This window comes from Polyodon spathula, chromosome 17, assembly GCF_017654505.1.
Source record: "Polyodon spathula isolate WHYD16114869_AA chromosome 17, ASM1765450v1, whole genome shotgun sequence".
NCBI classification, from domain to species: domain Eukaryota; kingdom Metazoa; phylum Chordata; class Actinopteri; order Acipenseriformes; family Polyodontidae; genus Polyodon; species Polyodon spathula.
The window spans coordinates 32,648,468-32,675,299 of record NC_054550.1 but is presented as its reverse complement, the minus strand read 5'-3'; the positions used below and the strand labels follow the sequence as shown (position 1 = coordinate 32,675,299).

The 26,832-nt window shown below is 38.8% G+C and overlaps 1 protein-coding gene across 3 annotated transcripts in view; it reads right to left on the bottom strand.

Annotated features, from left to right (window-relative positions):
• Positions 1 to 26,374, bottom strand: part of LOC121330332 (latent-transforming growth factor beta-binding protein 2-like) — a 93,938-nt gene extending 67,564 nt beyond the window's left edge. For all 3 annotated transcript variants that reach the window (XM_041276780.1, XM_041276783.1, XM_041276782.1), the window contains exons 1-3: positions 25,289 to 26,374; positions 20,688 to 20,758; positions 9,175 to 9,460 (exon numbers count right to left, since the gene is read on the bottom strand). In XM_041276780.1, coding sequence (XP_041132714.1) covers positions 9,175 to 9,460; positions 20,688 to 20,758; positions 25,289 to 25,833 — 902 coding nt within the window. In that variant the 5' untranslated portion in view covers positions 25,834 to 26,374. The remainder of the gene's footprint in view (positions 1 to 9,174; positions 9,461 to 20,687; positions 20,759 to 25,288) is intronic.
• Between the last annotated feature and the right edge of the window lie 458 nt (positions 26,375 to 26,832).

Genomic DNA, 26,832 nt, shown 5'->3' with positions numbered 1-26,832 from the left:
TATATATATATATATATATATATATATATATATATATATATATATATATATATATGACACCAACCTGTGGGTTTGAAGGTCACAGCCTTGACCTCGGGGTTGATCTGGTCACACACGGTCATGGCTTGGTGCTGACCATTACCACATAGAAAACAACCATGTCCAGACAGGCAAACAAAACTTCCATAGGAAAGGTTTATGTTTATTTGTATAGAGTGGACAATATACATAGGTTATAACCACAATGCAACTGGATGATGCTAGGTACCATACATTACATAGATACAAATACCATTATCATCTAAGACAGATACAGTGTACCCCTGCCATCTCTCTCTTACAGTATTCTTACATTAATCTGAAATGGGTTGCTTTAACTCCACCTAAATCCAGTCTAAGACTGGACTGGATCCAGTGTTAATCTATAATTGCAATTACTAGAGTGCTAATGCTTTATTTATATGCAACAAATTTTAGGTCCCATACTAATTTCCAAATCATCACTGGAGACTTCTCCACCCAGTGGTCTGAAGGAACACTTAATTCGTATGGCCTTTTCCAAAAGATGTTTAAATTGGAGCTTTTAATCACTGCAACAGCAGCAAAATTCTCAGAGGTCCTAGCCTTCCTCGCACCTCCAAGTAGTGGGGACAGTAATTGGGTTTGACACAGCGCTGGAGTGCAAGGGTGGGAACAATTAAAGAGCAAAGCCATTCTGTCTGTGGCTTAGCTGTTAGAGACCTTTAATTTACTGAACCCTGCTAGGAGAGAAATGTCTTTTGGAGTCTAATACCACAGCCTTTTTTTGAAGGTAGGCAAAATTTGTTGTAGTTATTTTCTTCGTCAATCTCTCCAATTCCCCCAAGATAAACGAGTTTCATTTGAACCACATGGTACAGCTTTGGCTTCAGTCCCTTTACGTTCAGTCTCGTTTTTTTTTTTCTGCTGCTTCTCCACCTTTTTTTGCATAATGGAGTCTTCAATATTAAATTCCCTTAAACTTTACTGTCTACTCCTTAAGCGCCTCTTTTCTCACCTAAATTCCTTCACATACCTCAACACTGGCACTGACTCTCTCCATTCTCCCTTCCTCCTTATTAGTGCTCCTATATAAGTCCTCCTGAGCTCTTTCTCCTGCTAACACTGTCAGCTTCATTCCCATAAACCTATTTGCAATCTCTATGATAGCCAGTGGTAGGGTTACTACTTATCCCTCACTCACAACTTGCCCATTAGCCATGATGTGCTTTTGCCACATTACTAGTACTGTTCACACACACACACACACACACACACACACACACACACACACACACACACACACACACACACACGCACACGCACACGCACACGCACACACGCGCGCGCACGCGCACACACGCACACCAGGGTTGGTACATTACTTGTTTTTTAACTTTGTATCCTTAGTTTTTTTTTTAATGATTATTTACTGAAGCAACATGGTTATTAAGGAGAAAGCAATGCCCTTAAATGCACAACTTATATACCATATGGGAAGCCGGCCATATATCACAGTTCCAGATTTATTTCTTCAAGTCCCTAGTGTGCAGCTTCCTCTCTCGTCAGCAGCATCAGGAGTCATGTCTTGTTGCGCTGCTGCCTCCTGATTCATGTCTTGTTGCACTACTGCCTCCTGATTCATGTCTTGTTGCACTGCTGCCTCCTGATTCATGTCTTGTTGCACTGCTGCCTCCTGATTCATGTCTTGTTGCACTGCTGTCTCCTGATTCATGTCTTGTTGCACTGCTGCCTCCTGGTACATTGCCCTGATTAGGGTAGCAGGAGGACTGGGGGCAGCTAAGCTTTCAGACAGGCAGAGGGATGTGATGCTCTGCTCTCAGGTTAACAATCAAAGAAAAGCTCCATTCTAAACAGGGACCGCAATCTGATGCTTGTCCTCCCTTTGTTTCTTCAAGGTGTAAATCATTGAAGTCATCAGACCTCCCCTGATTTAATTTAGGTGCACAAAACAACAGATTCAGTCATTTTCAGTGCAAAGACTTACTGTTTTGATGCTGCCAACACCACCTCTCCCTCCCTTTTAAAATAAAAATGCATTATGCCATCCAAGTATATTGTAAAATAAAACATTAAGTCTACAGAATAACCTCTCAACTTCCTTTTTTACTGCTCCATTTCGACAGACTGGCATCCAATTTCTTTCTAAATGACCTCAAGGTTTTAGCTTGGGTGATCTGAACCATGACCATTCAGCATATTTGTTTCCCCTAAGTGAAACAGTGCTTCCGAGATTCTGCTCGGAATTTGTTTTTCTTTGACTTCCATCTCTGCCCCCAGTCCTCGTTACTGGAGATGACATCATCATCTACTCCATCACTAGGGATTTGAAAACTTCGGTTTGTTACTGTTTTTTATTACATATCCTCCAGAGCACAATACTTTATTTCTGTACTTAAAGTTAAATACTGCTCCAAACAGTGCATGCCTGTTATATAAAAAAGATAACAAAGTGGATTTTCACTGTTTTGCAGCCCTCTCTCATGTTTGCTCAGCTACACAAAACCTTCTGATTTATTATTGCAACACTGTAGGCCTATTTCAAAAGTTTTTAGATAAGAAAAAAACCCATGCAAGAAAAACAATGACATTTGCAGCAAACTTATTTATATTTGACTAATTACATCATCAATGGTGCATTAATTCAATCCATACTGTACTAAGTTTTTTGGTTGCAAAACATCCATACCTCCAGAAGGATATAATGGCATTGTAGCAACATTGCTACATTTCCACATGTTGTAAAATGCAAGATTCTTGAATCCTAGCAAAACATATTAAATTATATTGTGCATATTAAATGATTGTTTGGTCCTTCCATTCCTTCTGCATGACTGTGTCCAAATAAAAAATAAATACACCCTTATAAACCAAACATAACTAGCTTCACTGTATTTATGTTTTCTCTTCAACCCAGCCCCTGCCCCTCCCTCAGACAGACTCCTGAGCCAACAACCCAGACATTCTGCTTGATACTTACACAAACATATTTTAAAAGGGGGGCTGTCAAATGGTGCAGTCTGAATACCAGGTATATGTGCATGTTACTGTAAATAAAAAGTAGAATCATGATGTTCTGTTTTTTTTTTTTGCACATCAAACCACACGCTTTCGTGCACCAACATTGAATACTTCCCAAACACGAAAACACGTTTCTAAAATACAATTTGTTATAACTGTTTGGCATGTCACTTTCGCCTCTAAACAATGGAAATACCTCATTGCAGGATTGAAACAAACAAACAAAAAAATGTAAAACTTTCTATTGTCCTCTGTCAACTGTGTTTTACCAATCAACAATAAAAGTGCGTGACTGCCCCAGACCACCAAAGCATCAATGGCAACTTCATGCCACTAAACAAGAGCTTGCTGCTGACCCTGGAAAAGGCATTGACTGTGACACCAATTCGCTGGGGGGAAGCCTGCATTTCCTCCATCTGTGACTACTCTGAACAACAGGGTGGGTCAGACAGAGAGAAATGTCAAGGGTCGAAAAGTAATACGAAAGTTTGTTCCACTGTTACATAAACCCTGCTGGGCATTTTTCAAAAAGCAACTCCAACACTTGGTTTTGTTCCCCTCCTCTGACCTCCTGTGCTTATTTATATAAAAGGAGCTTATAGCTTAGTTTGATATCAATTCCTTTTGATTTATTGTTTGAAATAATAACTGGCAGGACGTGTATTTAAAAAGCACTTTCTGCCACCCTCATGTTACGACTCTTAGCAAATGAATAATGTATGGTGTGCTGAATCATAGTTATTACTCATTGCATTATATGTACACTCTGGTGTAACTCTTACATCAAAGTGTTGGGGGCTTTAGAGTCATTGTAGACATTCTAAATCCTTTCTGCACCAATTTTCAATCCTCCTTTTCCAACAGTCTGTGATTGTAATAGGAGTTAACAGGGTCCATCTCTTATGTTGTACCATAATACTGTTTGAAGATGGTTGATGCTTTGATACTGTTTAAGCTACAAGACTTTGGTAATGCTAGATGACTCTTTCTTGTATTCAGGAATACTCCTTAAATTAGTTGCTAATTTCCAGTTTTCTAACCCAAATGGGTGTTTTTATTGTATTGTATTCCACTGGTGTGTTATTACTTAATTAGGAATAGTTCTTAATATCAGGACTAGCACAGTATGGGGAAAATCACAGCTATAGCTTCTACTATAGCTTCAGCAAAGACTGCCCAGCTGACCTTGGTCAACCCATTCCAAATTCTTTAAAAAGGCTTTAGTTGTTTGACAGTTCAGGTTAGAATACAGCAGATAGACTTAATACTGAATTTGTGAGAAAGTAAAATGAATTCTGATTGGTAAATGTAGGAGTTTCGTTTCTGCTATGTACATCACGGGATGAAGTATAAGATTATTAATACAAGATAGCAAGCATACTCCTGCAGGTCCCAGCAGCAATCGGGGCGTTCCAGTGGCACTGACCCCAATAAAAAGCCACATGCCGGTGAGGGACTGTGGGGATGGGAATTTCTGAATCACAAGGAAGAACCTTTCAACACTGCGAATGACTGAAGGGTCAGGGGATATGTATATTTATTTTTCAGTGTTTTGACACAGCGAGTTCAATGTTCACAAGCTCATCCTTAACCCTGTCTGTGATCCACCACGTCAACACACAACCCTGCGAGGCTGGACACATGCCGAGAGCAAAAACACTGTGCAGCATTACAACTCATACTCAATAAGCGCACATGTTTTGTCCAATCTGCTGCATTTTTTATTATTTCACATACAAGAAGACCAAGTTTTCTCCTAACCGCAAGTATACTATGCTAGCTGGTATCTAATTTTTCATCTCCAATTGCCACGTTATGTAGTGTCAGGCTGATCATCGCTTGCAAGTTTTCCCATTGCAGGGCTCCCTCAGACCCCAGTGTCTGGTAATAACACCTGCCTGCAGAGGATGTCCTGTAGCAGCTGTGAATTCACCCACAGCCGCTTCTCATCAATGTCTGCTTCTTATTAAGCAGCTCGTGCTGGCTTCACTGGCCAGGGTTATTACCTCAAGCTCTGGTTTTCCCACCTCCCCTAAAAAGAGGCCCACTGCTTTCCCATTATAACAAAAATAGACATGCCAGCTACATTGTCATCCAAAATGCACTGAGTTCTCACTGTAAACCAAAAAAAAAAAAAAAAAAAAAACACATCTAATTTCACAGTGCATTTCATAAGCAATTATCATGTAGATTCTCCCCAAAAGCGCTGAACAGTAAAATTGCTCTGCTTTACAATAGGACAATGCAAGTTTAATTATTCAAGCATTGTTTCAATGTGAACTGGCTATTTGCCCCTCTAGGGAAGGAATTTTAATGATGGGGGGGGAGCTTCATGTTAAAAGCTTCTCATTTGTGATACTGAGAGATATCCCAAAGGCCAGCAAACTGCACGTGCTAAAATTGGACCTTATTAAGTAATTGATCTAGCAAATCACTATGTTAAAAAACAAAAAAAGACAGGACTAAGATAGCAAGGGGTCCACTATAGACTTTACACTGCCAGGAGACTGGAAGACAAGATTAGTTCAGTTTGCTGACACCTCGAAACCTTGAACAGCATCCGATTTGTTCAGTGCAAGGTTCAGATTCAACAAAGTAGTTTAAATACTGGCTCAGATAATAGTTTTGACCGACAGTTGAGATGCAAAATCATAGCACTGTGATAAACTACAAATGGAGCATGACCAGTTCATTATGTTTCACTCCATTTACTTATACTGGCAGTGGTGCAGGACAGTGTTCATCACCTAGAAAATTCAGGATCTAGAATCTTGTTCTTGGGTTCAGGTGGCAGATACAGAGGTTCTCTAGAAGTGGTGTAGTCTTAAATCTGAAGGTACCAGAACGACACTAAAATATAGATTTTCTTAAACAAGAATTAATAGACAAATTCACATTTTATTTATATACTGAACTTCTAGAAACAGATATTACAGGCAATGCATTTCTGCAAGTATTTCCAAAGTGTCTCTCTCTCTATCTTGTCAGAATGCTTTACTTTATGTGTCTGTGTGTCAGTGGCTTTGTTTGTGTAGTCCACAGTCATAGCGGATGCACTGTTGCTGTCATCTTTGTCAGCATTTTTTGTCTTCTTAAAGACATTTTTTTGTCTTGAAACATTCATGCTACCTGGGTTCCAGGAAAAATATAAACTTGAATTTATCCCAAGCCTAAAGGAAACAAGTTTGGAGGGGGGGATTTGCCTCCTTCATCCATAGAAATGATGCATCTCCTCCTGTATGTACCCTGCTATACTGTACCATGGTAAAAGAATATTGAAATAGTGGCCAACTGGCGAGAGCCGAGAACTGGGGAATTAAATGGAACATGGATTCTGATTACAGGTCAGTCATTGTCAACTGCGAGACCCTGAACCAATTCGATTGAGCCCCACCAAACAGTACAACAGGAAACAAGATGTGTAGGATGTCCACTGGAACTGACACAAGGCCTCTGAAGCTGGCTATGCTTAGGCAAAAAGTCACTGGCCACCAAGGCATTATTGTAGTGGCACAGCTCGGCCACGTACTTTGAACAGAAATCTCAAAATCAAGAGCTGCGACTCCAGCGGAACAAAACGCTGTTCCTAAAAGCATTCAGGACATTTACTCTTATTTTTGGTGTTTAAGGTCTGGGTTAATTGAAGCTTTGAGGTGGGGGATAAAGCAGCAGGATCCTTCTAATCTTTGGGCTTGGCACTCTATTCAAGTTCCTCACTGACCTCACATTGCTCCTGCACTTCTGGTGATGGAGGAGCCAGTCTCTGGAATTAGCCCCTGATATTTAAGACATCATGCTATTTCTGCAGCTTCCCCTGTCAATTTCCACAAACACTCCAGGGATATTTGCTTATCGGACCAATTATATAACATCCCATTCAATAAGAAAATCAATGAATCACATACCAGTAAAGCATTGCTCTACATGTTTTAGTGTTGTCTTATTCTGTGCATATTACCAAAGGGTTCTGTGTAATTATTTACAGATTCTACAGATAAACAGCACCTGCTGTCCAACCCCATTACAATAGCATGACTCGCTAGAAGGCAGACACATTCGATGTGGTTTTGTGTTTAACATTTCTTTAACCACTTCTGACATTGTACTGTTACTGGAAAAGACATGTGCTCTGCTGCTGTGTGCCGTATGAGTCAGGATATTGTAATTGGGGTTTGGCATTAAAAATACTAGTTTAATTGTTATATAAGAAAAATATTTACCAGAATTGTCTCAGTTATCTGTGTTAGTCCAATTTCAAGTACCTAGCTTACTTCTGTGAGATCAAAAGCAATGAAAATCACAACATGTGGATCTTCTTGCAATTTAGAGTTGTTATCAACTGGTAATGTGTAATAAAACAATGTCTCAATGTTACGATACAAGAGCAAGTAGCTTCTTGATAGGCTCTGTAAAGCAGTAGTTAATTTATTGATTCCAGGAACCAATTCAATGCAAGTACAATTTAAAAAGATAAGATCCAATTCATTCATTAGATATCTTCTAGGAGATGCACGGGTAAAAAGTATAAGCCCACCAAGAATATAACTGAATTTGTCAATAACGCACTTTTTGGTTTAGAAGATTTTGGGCTTTGACTTTAGCCACAGCTCACTCAACCTAGACCTGTCCACAAAGTGGAAGAAAGTTGATCTGGCTAAAACAAAATTAGCATGGAGTCTTAACTCAGATCATCACTCAGCCCATAACCCCCAGCTGTACATTTCCATTTAAACTCATAACACAGGTGCTTTCAAAAATACAGCAATCCTGATCTCATAGATATAACTGTACGCATTACGCTGTTGTCTCTTCTCATAAAAAATGTTCTGCAGGGATAACTGCGCACACCTCCTCTGGAAACAGCAGGGAGGACCACCAGGGAGAAAAAGGATCATAAAGGTTAAAAACCACTCCCTGCGAAATTCTCTTGTTAAACAAATATTTAAATTCTTGGTAACCCCCCCCCCCAGAACAGCCCCCCCCCCCCCCCCCCCCCCCCACCAAACCAGGGTCCCCCCCCCCCCCCCCCCCCCCCCCCCCCCAGTGTGCCCCCCCCCCCCCCCACCCCCCCCCCCCCCCCCCCCCCCCCCCACCCCCCCCCCCCCCCCCCCCCACCCCCCCTAGACTGCCATAGGGCCATCACAACCACTTAACTCTGGGTGGTTAATGATTGCCAGTGAGAAACAGAGGCCTTGCAGCTGTGAGCCACCTTCCTCACAAGGTCTCCATGACCTCATCTCCTGCTCCTCCCAGGATGCAGTTCATCAGCTTATCTCTGCGTAAAAGTGGCAAGAACTGTCAGAAGTGAGAGGGCAAAGGGCCTGCATCCCGGGCATGTTCATAGGAAACGCCTGACACTCTGCTTGTATGTGAGGGGCTTGGCCGGTCTAATCAAAACACAGCTGACTCCCACAACTTGTTCACTGTATCTTTCAGAGTCAACACAGTTATATTAAAAGCTGACTTGAGCAAACTCAAAGGACAACGGTCTTATTGATGTCAAAAGCTTGCAGAGGAATCAACATCAACATCAATGGCATACCCTATCGACAATGCAAAAGGCTGCTGGAATAAACTTCCCTCTTTGTTTCAAGTAATTACCCATAGTTTACTGTACTTGACTGGTGGACACAGTAGCCGAATAGTCTATAGACGCTGAATATTGCACATGCCTCACCAGAGGAAGGAAATATGCCAGTATGAGATTAAAAACAAAGACCTCCTGGGTTGAAATCAAGCCTTCAGGGGGATAAAGTCTTTCTTTGTTTTTTAACCATCCAGGCCCTAAGTTGGTTACATTTGGATTAACTAAAGCATAAATACCCTTGTGTTCAGAGTTCAGACCGTGGGGTTGTTCTGAGTCATCCACTGTAATTTCTGTGTTTAATACCTGTGACTTAAGCCTCTGTGTTCAGTGCTTACAGTATGTTTCTTTGTAACTTCCATGCAAAGCAATTTTCCAAGGTCAGATGATGTTTTGGGTGATTCCAGTCCAATTTTCTCCACACTGTTATAAAAAACAGACCTTTCAACTGTTTTTTTTTTCCTTTGGTTGAAAACGCAGTTAAAACTAAGATTGTTTGTTCTCAAGAAAAAAACTTGTAATTCACTTACGTAGAAGGCCCTTGGCCTGTGGACACAGGTCGTTGTCTAGAAGCCTGGGCAGCACTCTCAGTTTGACTCCTTGTGTCGTTCCTTTTCTGGGTATTTCCTGTTTTTCTCCTGTCTGATAAGGATGTGGCGGGACGGATGGGCTGATAGACCCTTGATGAGCCATCTAGGACATATACCTGCTCGGGGGCCCTCTCTTCACACCTGGAGCCCTGGAACCCAGAGCGACAAACACAGGTCTGGGGTCGGCTACAGGAGCCCCGGTTCTGGCAAGGTGGGTTGCAATCAGCTGGAAATCAAAGAAAATTACCCCATTAAATTACAACTGATTGCTCTTTTATTAAACGTTTAAGCACTTACTACTGTAGATCAATGTCCATAACCGGATGTTTATGTTATAACAATGATTTATACCAGAGTGCCATATGGCCAGATGGAACTGATAAATAATTGAGTTGGTAGAAATAGTTGGGTTTAAAATGAGCCTTTTCTTCTGTAGATACAAAATGTACATTTTCATCTGTCATAAACCAAATTGTGTTTGCCAATTGCCTGTTGCCCTGTGTCATGAGATGCTCTTCAAAAGTAAGTCCTTCTTCCAGAAGGCTTTTTCAATTGATATATCTCCTGGATGACACCCTGGGAAGCCTTTCATGTAATCCCAATACACTATAAATCAGGTCACATCTTTCTGTGCTAAAACTAGCAGTCCTGGTTTGCCCCAGGCAGTGGCATTTTACCTGGCTCTTTTTTTTTTTTTATTGACACAGATGCTGAACATTTACAGTAGAAGAAAACAGTGCAGAAATAAACTTTCTTCCTTTTGTGTTTCTTTCTGGTGCAGCTAAAATATTTACTTCTACCTGCAACGTTTCCAACAATTGTGGCTGTGATTTTTTATTTATTTTTTTGCACCCACAGTACTGTGTGAAATACAAGCGAGTAGAGTGCACATATTCTTCCAAGTCTCTTTATGCATGCTTGCAATCCATCATTTCATTGTCGTCTTCTATTCCAAGAGATGAGTTTATAATACAACTTTATGATAAAACCAGCTGAGCTTCATCATTTGGAAGACGTTAGGAGGAACAATAAAAACATCTGGTACGGCATAACCATAACATTCAGTTAAGACCTATCTTGTCTATAGGATATGACGTGTGTTTAAGAGCTGTGCATTGCAGTCAGTAAGCTGTGTTTGTTAGTCAAGACATAATTACAACATTATTATAACCAGAGCTTGCAAAGCATCTGTGTATTCCATTGGTTCCTGGAAAGAAACCTGTGTTGCAGCAGCTTTAAGGATAGCCTACCAGTGCAGCAGGGCTTTCTGGGGGACTTTCTGATGTCTGTTTCCTATAGCAAACTACACTACAACTTGCATGTAATACATTACATTGTAGCCTTCCAGTTTTTACCTAAAGTAAAGAATTTAGAACAAACAACACATTTCGCTGCAGTTTGAAAGCCTGGACGATGCCCACCCAAGTGGGGCTAGTTGGAATCACAGGGGTCCCTTTTGACTATAAAAAGGCAGGAGAGGCAGGCAGGAAAGAAACAGAAGATAACCCTGATGATCAAAGACATGTTATATTCCAGGATGGATGTGCTGCTCTCAAAACAAGGTGGCCTGTGGCTGGGAGAGAGGTCTTTCATTTCAGGGTAACAGTCCTGAACAAATCAGGGACAGCTGCACGTCACACTAGTTTGCAAGCCCTGTAAAACGTCCTTAACAAGCCCCTCAAAGCCTGCATTATACATTAAGCCAGACCATCAGCTGTGGCATTACAAGCCCTTATAAAATGGAAACCATCACCAATGAAAGCTTCTTGGGCTCGTACACCCATCCATTTCATTTCCAAATAACTCCAGCAAATCAACATTTATAGCAAGCAACTGGCTAATCTAGAAAAGTAATTTCCCCTTGGCAGAGAACAAACTCTGGCTGCTCTTCTGCTATAATTAGTGCAGTTCAACAGGGAACACTTGACTTTTGTTCTAAACTCTATATTGTTCTAAGTATGTTTTGCCTGGGTTGAGAGTTTTTCACATTCGCTTGAAATTCTTCTATACGACGGGTTCTGTGTCCGGTCCCACTGTGGAATATGCTACAGTATCTGCTTGCCTTTCTTTTTAACATGTCTTTTTCTAACTGTATTCCACCTACACAGTTTAAACCATTGCTTCCTGGCAGTCAACTCCCCCCCCCCCCCCCCCCCCCCCCCCCCCACCCCCGAAGATTTCTATATTGCTGAAGGAATTTTTTCATCAAAAACCATGATGAGAGCAGGTTTATTCAGACCACTGCTGTTTAGCTCATTAAAATAGTTCACGCCTTCTCTTTTTTAACGAGAGCAAACAAGAGAAATGCAGGGCACCCCCCTGGGCAGCTTGTTTTATGTGGAGGTTATCCATACCATATAAGCCGTGAATGATTGTCTCATGTATTTATTTTCTCAGCCTGGGAGTCTCTATCTTTATTTATCGTCTTTGACCCCCGAATGCATCCTCATATGGCTACAATGCAGTGGTTGTAGGGGCCCGCAGGATCAACAATGCTAGCTGTTTTCTATGAAAAAGCTCCCATGTGTGTAGGGCACTCGAATACAAGTGCTTGCGGATTTTGGAAGTTAATGAAGAATGTTAATGTGAAGTCCATTAAGAACTCCCTTAAATGTTCTCTTCATTCAGGTTCACAAATGACCCCCCCCCCCCATTTATGTTTGACTACCCAAGAGCCTCATTAAGCTCAAAGCTGTGTTTAAAAATCATCCACTTAGTTTTTTCAAACTGCATTTCAGACACATTTTCACATGGTATCTGCAAATCCAGATTAGGGTTGATGCAAAACCTGGGATTGTCAGCAATGAATATTTTATTGAATTGATATTAAGAATATTTTTGTGATGCACTACAGGCTTATGACACTTTTTTCTACTGAATTTAGAATTGCCTATCCCATTCTACTGAATTTAGAATTGCCTATCCCATTCTACTGAATTTAGAATTGCTTATTCCATTCTACTGAATTTAGAATTGCTTATCCCATTCTACTGAATTTAGAATTGTGTATCCCGTTTCACTTTCACAATAGCCTCATTCTGCTTTACATCGCTCCGATTTCAATTCAACTGCTTCCTGCGGTGCGCCACAGATATAATATTCACTTCAATAGCTGCTTTGTATGTTTTATTCTTTGTAATATCATTCTGCAGCATTGCCCAATTATATCCAATCAGGTATAGAATATCTGTAATCAATGACTGACTGAAACTGAAGAAGCTTCAGGTCCAGTTGGGGAATGTTTCAGCAAGGAAAGATGCATGATTGAAGCATTTGTCTAACAGAATACTTTTTAGGCAAAATATTTTTTCTATAAAATCTCTATTTTCATTTCCCTAGGCTGAAGAGACCATATTAGAACCGCTGCGATAGAAAATATAGTTTAATTGCTTCATTGAGAAGGACCATGGCATTACAATGAAGTCCTAGTTTAAGAGTGCTGGTAACAATCTCTAAATACCTTTACTAAACATTTTCAAAACTAAATAACAGCTTGCAGAACAAATATATGGTTGCTATTGCACAATCTGTTTGCCAGTAGTCTGCTGTGAGAAACCAGGAATACATATTTTCCTCCATAAAATTTGAAATTCTAATAGAATAAAATTCAAAATTGAACTTTAATATCTGACAAAATGTATAATATGATTTATTTTATAGCTCTTCAACACAACACACATTTATTTGACCTTTTTGGTAAACAATTATATCAACTAGGAGTGTATTCCTTAAAAAACAAAAACAAAAAAAATACTGGATGATCCACAGTTCAGTTTGAGGCCATGGTAGTTTTGTTTCTTGGGTACAGCACACAGCTTTTTAAAATCACAATTACTTTCATAAAAGACTAATGTATTAAGAGAGAATATTGTTGTCTAGTCTGCTTTACTTATTTTGTTTTTCTTGTGCTGTTTGGCTAGTTTGTTAAATGCCTTTTGACACATTGACACAATATGCATTAACTGCTTAGAAAGTGCTTTGTCATGCTTTCACTATTATGACCTTGACTTTCTTATGCTTTAACCAAGTAGAGTACAGCGCATTTCCCTAAGGAGTACCGTGTGATCTATGTACAGTAACAATTCACCAAAACACAAAAGAGATGAAATGATATACAGCACGGCATGCCACAAGTTTAGCAGAATTGGACTTACGGAGATAAAGAAAAGCATTCAATGTGGAAATGTGTTATTTGCAGGTCATGGAACAATCAACCTCATTGTGCAATCTATACCTTGTGTCTCATATTGCTGTTTAATGACCTTTTTATAAAAAAATATTTCTCCATTAGGTAAAGCCAAAAACTATGGGAGTTTCAAATATTTACACTCAGAACATTAGCGAACGATTAAAAATCATCTCCATATGTTAAACCACACGTCATTTTGGTAGAGTAAATCAAATATGACATGGATATGTTCATAACTGAGAATGTCTTTGAGTAATGTTTTAAACACAGGTGTCAAACTCTTAGAATTCAACTGACGCAAAGGGAAAACCATCACAGCAGAAGGCTTGACGTATAAAATCTAAATGAATTAGAATAAATTATGAGGTAAGAAACATTTGACATTTATTTGCAGGTGATCAAAACAAGCATGGCATATAAGACTGTTCTAAAAGTACCGCTTTTCACGATTTTGACTGGAAATGTCATGAACAGGTTTGCTTCCCCTTTCCATATTGCCCTGACTAATATATTCACTATCATAGAACAGTGAGCGCCAGCTACTTGATGTCGCAGTTGGAAGCGATCTGGGTCGTCTTTTGCCGGTTTTCAATATGTTGTACTATATGCTGGTTGAACTGTCTGTATCCCTGACAGATTACAGCTGGTTTAAAAAACAGCTTCAGGGATCATAACCCACACTGGGCGCATCCAACCCATTACCTCAGTCTTAGCTCGATTACATTGGCTCCTGCTACGGTCTTGTATTGATTACAAGGTCCCCTATAAAGCTCTCTCAAATGTCAGGTTGAGTTATATCTCTGAACTACTAACAGATTGTGCTCTTAGCTGTCCTCCAGGGTCATGTGATCCTGGCCTTGCTACACCAATGGCTTGGGGGTGTACAGGCTGCTTCAGTGGTCATTAGATTTTGTATCAAGAGAGAGCCAGGAAACAAACCACAACTGTCCAGATAGTTGCAGTATAGCGAACAACATAACCAAAGACTATTCTAACCTTCAGGCAACAGTAAACACAACTAGAGTGTTCACGAGGGAAGCCATTGGTTTAGATTAGAAGCAGCTCCCTCTTTAGTTCCATGTGGTTTACAGATATCACATCAAGCTACTTCTTAATATGTTCTGCATATGACGTTACCCTAATTTAAGAAATTGTATCAAAGAACTTAGCGGCGCATTTGGCATGTAAACCTAAACATACAGTACAAGAGTACGAATGGTGTCTCCAAAGTGGAAGGTTTAAATCTTTTTCCAATAACAGTATGAATATGATCAAATTAAGAAAGAATTCTGAAACAGGGTAAGATTTAAAAGTTATTTTAAGGTTGGAAGGGGGCCCTAAGCAGCCCAGCAGGCCAAAGTAAGCTGGAATGCAATCAAAAAGCAACTTTATTCAACTTGATATGAGACTGTCTAAGAAAGCTTCAGAAATACTGTACTTCCTTTCATATAAGGGATCTTTGATCTGTTTTTTTATAGACTGCAATTTTATTTCTAGTGGTCAGCTACAGGGTGAATCAAGTCAGAAGTGCTGACGTCAGATACAATGTTAATTGTCGCCTTTCTTCATTTAGCTGAACATATAACAGCATGCTTGTTGTGCTGGATTGTGGGGTCTAAATTACAAAGCAGTGTGGGTAATAGAACTGTAATTAAAACATAGTTTAACTGTCCTACACCACATTGCAATATGCTTTATATTGTTTTGGTCATATTGTACTGAAATTGCTGGTCATTCTGTTTTTGAAATTAGAAGGCCAGCAAACTCGAACTTTACACTCTTTATGGTTGTAGTATTTAAGCAGTACCATATAACTGAATGAATGTACCAATTTATATTAAAAAAAGATAGTACTGTTTTATACAATTAAACCAATTTCCTTTCTGTGTTTCCTAAAAATAATACTAATAAAATAAAGTGTAACGTATAGCTATATAGATGTCCCATTTTATTAAATTTGGCAGTGGAACCTTCAGTTCTTTAAGAATACTAGCAAGTGCCAAACGTGATCGATTATACAGAGCTCTGGAATCTTAGAATCCCCATGATGACTAGCACATGTTACTATTAAATCAAGCTGCACTATATTATCACTCCTTGTCATTCCAGGCTGCTCTAAAAAAAATTTCTTCAAGCAGTACCTACATCTGCCAAGTTATTATCACATTTTCCTCAGACTCTGAAAATTGTACATTGCAATGTAATTTTACAAAAAGTCAATAAGCATCTCTTTCTCCATTTCACTTACATGTGTTCAATAACTTCTGAAAATCAAGTTGTGCAGCAGGCTTACAGCACCCCTTTACCATGATATCACCCCTATATAAGGCATTATTAGTGCTGCATACATTAAGCCTAATATGCTGTTGGTATTGTCCAAAATACAGGACATGCAGAGTAAAGAGTACATACAGGTATTCGTAATGACTGCTCACTTCCAGGGTGTCAGAAAGGCTGCAGTTTTATTGTCAAACCTGTCCAAAAAGTCCAACTGAAAAGAACCAAAGGTCTGCAAGAAAACCTCCTTGTTAAGGATCAGCCGCCTATACAGCTTCATACGTTATGAAAACTAGAATACTCTGTCCAGCGATTGAACTAAAGCTTCACTGTAACTGTGATCGGATATCTCTATAGTAATAAGGTACAGTAACTGTGCTTATTGTTACAGTGCAGTTTCACTGCCATCTACGTAACTGATCAACTTAAACCTTCACTGCTGTCTTCTTAAAAACAAGTACAACTTGAAAAAGTACACAGAACTTTTGCCAAATGCCTTTAGTCAACAAAATGTGTCAGCTTGTTTCACTGAAGTTTTCCCCATTTTGTTTTATGACAGGCATACAATGAAAAAACTCAACTGGCTCATTTGAGCGCCTTCCTAATACGACAGATGCCCTCATTAATTAATTTTTTCATTAGTTAAGTTCTCCTAAATTGCTTGAATTTGGTTTTAAACTGAAGTCAAAGACATCCATAAGTGTAGCTGTATTTCATTCTTTATTTATTTATTTATTTATTTATTTATTTTTTTAACTTACATAACTCGTGTTAGGAATGCTGGATTTGAAAGAGCAGATGTGTACCTGCAGCTGCTGAACTTTGTCAGATGTGCTCCGCCAACGACTTGTACTAGTTACATCATTTCTAAAATAAAGAAATGGTTTTGCTTTTATGTTTGCACCTAGACTAAAAAAAAAAAAAAAACTGTTGCAGCAGCCAGTTATAAAACAGTAACATTTGAGTGGAGATAACTCTTGGAGAGTGTGTTGGGTAATGTTACCAAAAGGATTTTGGTTAATAATCCTTTCAGTCCTGAATTAATTTGGTCAAGCTGAAGAATGTGAAATGAAGTCACAATTAAAAAAGGAATATTTTGTACTTTAAGAACTCTAAACTAAATAAGAACTTGAGGTCCCGCCAGGATAAAAAAAAAGACGTTCAAACTCTGAGAATTCAATTCTTGTTGGGATAAATCACTGTTCCGTTTGAAGGGGTATTTTAGAAAAAAAAAAGCTGTGCTACTGTAAATGCATCCAAACAGGCCAGTTGCTATACTGTCATGAAATTTGAAGCACTGAAGCTTAACACTGTCACTGCAGCAACTTGGAGAACAAAAAAGACAGCCTTCTAATCAGATACAGTATTTATCATTCTTATATGGCCCTTAATTTTACGAACCAATAAACTTTTATACCATATATTTTCTGTATACAGAGGGCGGGTCGCTACGAGTACTGTATACAACCCTCTGATTGGTGGAAGTGTTATTGGCGATCCAATCAAAACAGCCAATAAAGCCTGAATAAAGTATCTTCCTGTTATACGGTATGGTTAAGATGTGCGCTGTAAAAACTAACAAAGGGTTTAGTTTACATTGTAATTGTGGGTAACCATGCTTCATTTAAAATACATGCCCTGCAAAGCAAATCGTATATATATATATATTGAAGCTACTATGCGAAAACAACTGCTAAAACAAGACAAGCCTGTTTAATCTTGCACAGTAAGAACTCCTCCGTTCACATCATATGAGCAGGAGAAATCGTTTAAGCCTTTCAATCTAAATTAACCATAACCTTTCCAGTTTGTTTTCTAAACCAAATCTCAGTGCTAACAGACACTAATGCATAATGAAGATAATGTTGGCAGCTCATTATATATACTGATGCAAGAATTTGGCTTCCTCAAGAAAAGTTAGCATGACTTGCGCCATCCTGAAAGTTCATCAGAAAGCGAACGGGAAATTAGCTACATGAGCTATAGTTCCTAAAATAAGTACACCTCCGATTAGCACTGCCCAAATATCCTTAGGATACAGAAATGAATTGGCCCCTCAGTTCAAAGCCTTCACACAACACAAGACCTTTTTATTCGCTAATAAAAGCACTGGTATGTTTAAGACTGGTTGATGTCCACATTTCAAGAACTGATACATTTCTGTCATTACATGTTTAAGCTAGCAGGGCTATACTACAGGAAATCTTGAACTACTACAAAGACAGGAGTCTGGCTCCAGCTGTGAAGTGTTAATCATGTACAGGGTCTCCCAAAAAAATCTAAACCGTAACACTAAATAAAATTATTTATTTTCTATGTTTCATTATCTTTGTACACTTAAAAAACCCTGTTTGCGTTGAGCCACTTTAATAGTTTATTAAAGCTTCACCCTTTCACACGTCAGATTGTACAATTAACTTTAAACCGCAGTTTGTTTGTTGTATTCTTTCCAGAACCCTCTTGAAAACAAAATGTCTCGACATCACCAATGACAAATTGTTTATATAATATACTGAATCTCTCTCTCTCTCTCTCTCTCTCTCTCTCTCTCTATATATATATATATATATATATATATATATATATACACACACACACACACACACACACACACACACACAGTTTTGGTTCTGTCATTCAATGTTTTTAACGTACATTTTTTAAAATAACATTTCCAAGTAACTGGACAGACTTCCAACAGTTTTTTTACCTTTGTACTGCATCAGTGGTGGCAGCCTGCTACCTCATTGGAATTGCTGGGCTTATCTTTACATTGAACCCGATGTGTTTATTGGCTACAACAGGGCAAAATAATGGCAAAGAATGGCTACATTTCGCCAAACAAATTTTCTGTTCTGAAAGACGTTGGACTGGGATCTAAAACAACACAAACCAGGACTAAATTGAAAACAGTCTAATTCATGTCAACACAGGCATTTAAAAGTATTATTAACCTAGAAATGTAATTGCAGGGCTCATGCACACAATTTAACAGCTGCAAAGATCCCACAGCGGCCCAAATCCTGCTTCCTTGATACTGACTGCGTCACAAAAGTAACTGCCCTTATGTACTATGATATCAGTTTCTTCTTTTGTTATGAAATGCTAGAGATATGCTACCATGCATTAAAATGTACTATGGTATCTGTTTTTTTATTTTTTTATTAAGACATGCTCTGATGCACTAAATTAATAGGGTATGACTTTACAAATCCATTGTCCTGCAATCCTAGCGTCTGGACAGTAAATGAAAAAATCCCAGACACAGCATTGCCTTTATGTATACTCAAGGCTTCTGATTTAATAACATAAAGAAGTAAGGTGGAGCGATGATAAATGATATCCGGCTCGAACTGCAATCTGCCATCTCATCCTGCATCATTTTCTAAGTAGCTCTAAACTCAAAAGAGATAAAGTAACAAGAATAGCGTCTCTTTGTATTACAGGGCGTTTCTAAATATCTTTAAAAAAAAAAAAAAAAAAAACTGAAACAGGCACGCCAAGGCACAGTTCCTTAGACGGACCGATTATGAAACTAACAATAAGCCATGATGAACATGTATCCTTTACACTTAATCCCGATTTGCACAGATTTCCAAAATTGCTTTCTGAGGGGAATTACAATTTATGTGTAGGCTAATGATGGTATAATGGCTAGTACATGCAAGTGAACAAATAACTGCATTAAGAAGAAATGTCTGATTTTATACAATGCTAACCCTCTGCACCACTCTACTGAATTTCTGAAGCTCTGTTGCTTAATTACCCCTGTTGGGGGGGGGGGGGGGGGGCTCTTAATGCTGGATTAAACTGGATTGGGGTCATTCCCACCACAATGTTGTTTATCAATGATGTTTCATGGGTATTTTGACACTAGTGTTAGAAGTGAACACAACTGCACTTATGTCTCAACTGGATGGCACAACTTATGGCTGTGCACAGCACCCATTCAGAAAAACACCCCTCTGTCAATGATTCAGCCTCTATTTGTTAAAGGAATCTTGAATGTGGATGTTACCTTATAAAAGTTTACCCCGGTAAATGTGCAAGGTATTTTTGCAGTTTTCCTAAGCTTTTCCCATAGTTTTCCAGTTTTTTATACAATTTAACATGCCTTTCTAGGCTTTACAATGCTTACCTATGCTTTATTACACTTTTTTACTATGCTTTTATTACACTTTACTGTGCTTTATTACACTTTACTATGCTTTTATTACACTTTACTGTGTTTTATTACCCTTTACTATGCTTTTATAAGCAGTTTGCAAAACATGGTTTCAATAAAATCCCATGGAAATCAGCAAACTGGACCACTGGGGGGCACATTATTATTTTTAACTGTATCCATTGAATGGCCAAATAAATACACAATGATTAAATTAAACCATCTGAAAGTGAATCTTGTCTTGGTGAAATTAGTTGACACTTGACTGTATTCAAATTTCCCCAGCCTATAAATAAGCGGATTTGGATTAGATAAAAGAACCACAGGCAAGATTAAGGTCAACAGAAATCCTCACCGGCTTGGGTCTGCCCTGCTTTGCACTGGAATTCCCTTTTCCCTTCACACGGCACATTTCCCTCGCACTCTACAACAGCTTGTTTTAAGTTTCACATATAGTCATGCAATGTCAAAGCTCTTTATTTTCCCATTTGAAAAAAATTATCACTACTGTTTTGGCATTTTGGCATGTAGTGGCAGGCAGCTGTGATGTCACAAAGTTTAACTTCACATAGCAGTTATGACAGACTAAAACGGGCTTCATCTGTCATTTCAGTATCCCGCCTCAGAAGCCCTTGTTACGGATGCTTATTCTGCAACACATCATTTATACACGGATACCAGTAGCAGTGGTCAGGCCACAGTTCTTTTTTTTATTTTATTGGCTCAGAGATACATTACAGAAGCAACAGGATTAGTGATTTACTGTAAAAGATCTGCCTTGAGGAGCTTGCGTTTCTGGTGTTTTCAAAGTCAGGTACTTACGTTTTATGCATCGATTCGTGCCGGGAGCTATGGCCCATCCCGTGCAGCAACGTCCTCCACACACATTGGGTCTGGGAAGTGAAAGAATACAACACTTCAGCAACGGTTCAAGGCAGGTCCTCATACATCTGCACACCCAGGCTTCTAGAATACTGTAAGCACACTGGCTCCAGAATACTTAGGTCAAACCTGACCTGCTGAAGAACATACTTCTCTCTTTTCTGCAAAGTTTTAAAATGGGCAAGTCTGAACATACCTACTAGAAATTAATTAACCAAATCTGATTTACAGTAATTACAACAAATGTGAAGTCATGCATGTAACTATCAGCAGCTTCATAATACCCATTCACTCCTCATCGTCTGTTATTTATTGCATCTGTTGTTTATTGAGGCTATACACAAGGTGTTGCAATGCTGTTAAATTAGAGAACAGAACATTACTTCTGTTCTATTAGAAAGCAAGTCTCTCCTAAAAACAGTCAATGAATCAGTTTAAAAGTGTAACAAGCAATCCTTCTTTTTTAATCCCCTTCCCAATGAGTGCTGAACATTTTATAAACCACTTATAGGGGTCATACAAAAAGAGTGCTTAGACTGTCAAAAGTGCTTGGGTCGAGTGTCATTATTTTAGTGAGTGAAATCCTGCACGAGTGCTGGTTAACCTGGTCGGGTTCTAACCTTATCCCTCCCTATTCACTCATTTGAAACACATGGAAATACAACAGTGGAGAGCTGGGGTGAAGACAGGTGGTAAACAGAAGTCAAGCAATTGGAAAGTGACCTCATACTTTGTACAGTAGCTCCCTTAAACCACTGGCAGAGATTGAACCATTTCTTATGAATGGCTTCTGGTAGAACTATTAATCCTGAAAGCAATCTGGTCCGTTCATCAGAGTGTTGTCACACATGCAAAGCTGTTGATCTCTTATGAACTTGCTTAGGAAGTCAGTGAACCTCAAAGCCCAGGACACAAACTCTTAAATAGTATATTTCTTTTGTTTCAGCACCCCTTAAATAAGTAGAGGGTCTTGAATAAACATCCATTTTGCTATTAATCTTTTCAAAAAGATTTATACAGGCTTTTGCCTGAGCGATATTGGCTTGTCTCCAACAAAACCCTTTCACCATAATGGAAGTGATGATTCATGAGGGAGTTCCAAACAGGATACCAGGTTTGACACCTGCTTATTTAAAAGACTAATGCATCTGCTTATTCACTCAATATACCGAGACGCTATTTTCTTACAAGTCAAATCAAACTTTGGTACAGCACTGTGTTAGCATCTTGGACCCAACAGTTGGAAAAACCTTCTCCTGACAATAAAATAATAGATCCACCAGGGAGAAGTTTGCGACTTTCAAAGTGGGAGCATGTTAAGTAAAATGCGTGTCTAATGGAATTATTGCAAAACTGTTCATACTTCAGTGTGCATACAAATCTTCAAGGAACTCATGGGAACAAGATGCTATATTTTGTCTCATTTAGGCTCTCTGTTAAATGATTGAAAATGTAAGACCTGTATGAAGGACCACTTATCTATAACTCTGCGTGTACCGTTATATATTCCCCAAACTAAATCACCAGGATTTGGAAACCACTATAAGCCTATGTAACAGGGAGGAGGCTGGGTGCGAACCAGCAACCCTGCAAACCTCAAGTGAGCGTCTTAACCACAATGTGAACGTCTTAACCACAATGCAAAAGTGGTTTTAGAGCACTTAACCTCATCTCATCTGACTAATAGGACAGAATCCCACAAAACTGCCTATTACACCTGTAAAAATAAGTTTCACATGGTCTGTTGACCTGTTATTATAATTAGATTTGACTGTAAATTAATACATAACACAAATATGAACAGATGCTTTAGGATCTTGAACATTTGCAGACCAGACCTTTTGGCTCCGAGGTGAGAATAAGTCCATTGGGCTGCCTCCTATTCAATCCTTACTCTCTGTTCATGTAACAATAATCAGAAGAATGCAAACCCTTAATAATCAGAAGAATGCAAACCCTTAATAATCAGAAGAATGCAAACCCTTAAGAGCTTCCCCCATGCTGAAAGACACCTTCTGAACTCCTGATGAAACCCATAAAAACGTTCAGCCCGGCAATTCTTTTTTTAATAAAGGGGTTATTTTAGCCACAGCTTATTTCTCTTTGTAATGTATACAGATCTGGAAAAGTTGTTTCCTCAATGGTTTCTCTGGCTGCTAAAGGTTACAATAAATTTTAGATGAACGCATGCTGCAGGGTTAAATGATTATTAGTTTTCAGTGCTAGTTTGTTATTATGGTTAGATTTCAAGCAGATGGTTAGATTTTTTTTTTTTAGCCAAATCCACATGGCAGTTTTACTTGACTGAAAGTTTTGCGTTTTATTCGACGATAAAGGTAAAGATAATGTTAAATCTTTCTGTGGGGGGTGTGCTAAAATGAAGAAGAAAAAAGAATAGATGCTTCTCAAACAGGAATCTACAACTCTCTTTATTTTGATATTTTTGTTATCCAGTTTTTCTTACTACAGTAAATGCCAACTTCACTGGTGTGATTTTAACTCGCAATACAAATGGAGTGCCGCTGCAACTATTAGACTTGTGGGGAGCACAATTATTTATTTATTTTTTTTATATCCAGAAACAGTGCTGGAGAAGGAAAGTATAACAACCTTCAGTTGCCTCTAGAGGGCACTGCAGAGAACCTGGGAATGCAATAAAAGCATGTTGAAGTTCTGCTTTAAAATCAAACATTAACTTCAAATATGTATTAAATGCCATTATATTTCAGAAATTGTCTATAACATTTTGATAAACAACCAACAGCACAGGTTTTTTACCCTGTACAATTAACACAGCAGGATCTGACTATACAGCTACTGGAGAAACTATATACATCTCATTCTGACAATCTGTATCAAGATGGATTTAATTTACACTTCACTAAGCATGGGAGCTTATTTTTTTAATTCATCTATATCCCTTAATAGATGGAAAGGGCTGAGACTTATCCTAGTTACACTGTAATATTCAGGATAAAAATCATGACGTTATCAAAACCATGTGAAAAGCAGGAATCGGTTTTGTTGAACACAAACCTGACCTATGTGCTAATCGATTACAACCCTAATTAAATTCTAGGTGCAAGAAGCTAGGCTATAGTTTTCTAAAAGGAATATTCTCAGACTTCAAAAGCAGAATGATTTTGTATGACAGGTGTAAACAGCTCAAATAAAATCGGAAGTGAAACAAGAATTGACTTGATCAAAGAGCTTAGGAAAGGGCTGAAAAACTGAGCATCTACCAAAGTGAAATATATTACAAGCACGTTTCAATCAAAATGGATTAAAATGCAAAAACCCATGTAAAATCCAAATATAAAACTAAAATAAATAAACAGGCTTGTCCTTTCTAAACCCCCAGGGAAAACAAAGCTTAAGGCCCTAATGACTCCAGAATGGGAGGAATGGAATCCACAGTAAAATACAAAGTGAAAGTTTACCATAGGTAAAATAACAATGGCAAATTAAAGAATGATGCCAAAGAACGTGACCTTTTGAGGTAGAAAAGAGACTGTTAAGAAACCTTATGAAAAGGGATTTATCCAGCCAGATACATTGCAGATGTTTTAGTTTTAATTCCTGCAAATAACTTTCTGCCACAGTACTACTGCACACGACATCCTGTTAGTGGGATACAGTGAGATATTGCAGCAACATTACTGCACAGTAACTGCTTTTAGTCATCAGAAAACATGTTTCAGTCGGTCTTTGTTAACCCCCCCGAGGGTAGAAATGAGAGCTAAGCGAGTCAGGATATTGGTATTGTCCAGATGCCAGCCACAATAATAAAAGAAAATGTGTCATACAAACCAATTTGAAGAGCGAAAGTATACCTGAGATGTGTGTACATCAACGGGAGTCTGGGCCATTGGAATGAATGGAATCAGCTTCAGACTAAACATATGACTAACTGGGAGCTAATGTTGTCAATGTGTGCACCCACTATTTACCGTAACTGCTGGGTATTTCTCAATGTGTTTTATTTATTTCACTTAATTTTTTTATTTTTATTTGTCTGGTGGTCTAAGGATGTACACAGTGCTACTAAGTTACCCACTAAATGTCCACAATGTACTGTATAGTTCTATGAAACAGTATTCTTTTGTATTCAGTTATACTATATTCAATTATTCTTTTGACATTTCAACACTGCTCAGTGGAGTTAAGCCCGCAGGCTAAGACCATGTGTAGATCCGCTGTAAACAATGTCTGTGCAATAATGTATTTAAAAACCTGCAAATATTAGTAAGAGATAGTAATTTATGCATGACATACTGTAGGACAGTAATAATGCAAAAGTGAGAGAGGTTACATACACATCTGCTTAAACAGAACTGTATTTACCCTCAACACATTTAAACACTGAATGTGTCTGCACCACACTACTGGGGTCCAAAATAGCTTCACCTATGAACCAATAAACATGCAATAACATAACAACAATTCAAGAACACTTCAACTCAATGCAATAACACTTAATAACACTAACGTGATTGCTCAGTCCGGAATAATGGAATGACTGTATTTTGATTTATGCTTACCCCACGGGACGGCTAGGCGCTGCAGTCTTCTGTTTGGAGTCTCCATTGTTAGCAGAGTTCTGCCTGGCAATCTGCCTGGTTCTGAGCCTGGAGGAATGAGCCACCACTCGCTGTTTCAGTGATGCTGGGATTGCCTCCCGGGCTATGGTAGCGCCATTCTTCTGGGGTAAAGCATCCTTTACTGGCGGTGCCGTAGGGACGACGCTTTTCACTGGGACTGCAGATTTATTTTCTTGCTTTGACAGCAGATTTCTATTCTGCTGGGCTGCTACTGGGTGATTTGCCCGTCCCGAATGGGAACCGTTGGTACGAGAATGTGAAGGGTTAAATACATGGGCTGTAACAGGACCATTCGTGCGATACAGACCTCTAGCTGAGTAATTATTGCCCTGACTCCTGGCTCGCGCCTGGCTCCAGGTATCTCGTGTACCTGTGCTCTCGAGTCTTCTTCCAGAATCCCTTTGAGAGTCACAGAGTCCAATCAGCATTACGACCAACACCACTAGAATTAAAATCCTCAATCGATCCATTCTTAAAAAGAACATACAAAAAACAAAACGAAGACGCTATAGCAATCACCCAATACCGTATGTGTCTAAAATTGCAGCTGTTTTCAATCACTCTTAACAAAATTTAATTCTAGCTAAAGTCATCTGCATTCAAAACCTCCCTAAACGTTTTCTCTTTTTTTTTTACGAATCGCAATATCTCTTCAAGAAAAAGTAAGGCGAAGAAGAGAGAGCTGAAATGTTAGATTACTTGGTTTCATAATGCACGGGTTATCACATTCATTATATTTATTTTAGATTGTGAAACGTTTACTTCAGTTTATTAAATATCGAATTCAAAATGTAAACAAGCTAAACTCTAAAATTTTACGAGCTTTCTTACTGTTTGGGCATAAACTGTCCAGCTTTTATACCCGCCAGTTATGTCCCATAGTCTAAAAAAAAGAGAAAGTTTTCTCAGAGCTTAAAAGTTTTGAAAGAGATGTGTTTTCCCAATGCTAAACTAGCTCCACAGTTTCAAGTGAAAGTTGCCTTGCAGTTTAAATTGTGCTCCTGCAGCTCTGACCACCTCCTTGGATCTGAAGTCACCGGGAAATTGTTGAGGGTTTGCATGGGTTTTATTTTTGGAAACTCCCACTTTTTTTGTTTTTTTGATTCTTGCATGCCCAGAAGACTCTCTCTCTCTCTCTCTCTCTCTCTCTCTCTCTCTCTCTCTCTCTCTCTCTCTCTCTCTCTCTCTCTCTCTCTCTCTCTCACTGGCGTTAACTTAAAGCCCCTGTAAAAAAAAAAAAAAAATGCACATAGGAACAGTACGTGTTTAATTTACACCCACTCTGGCAAAGAGACAGTCCGATTTGTATCTTAACCCATTGTGGTTCTAAACACATAATCAACGTTGTCAGTGAGCATCACTGGCTGAACAGTCAATTATTGTATCTGTCATATTTATGACGCACGTGTTTCAAACACATGTTGTAGCAAAATAGAACTTGACATGTGTTAAATAAAATATTTTGAGCATATTCCTATATGTTG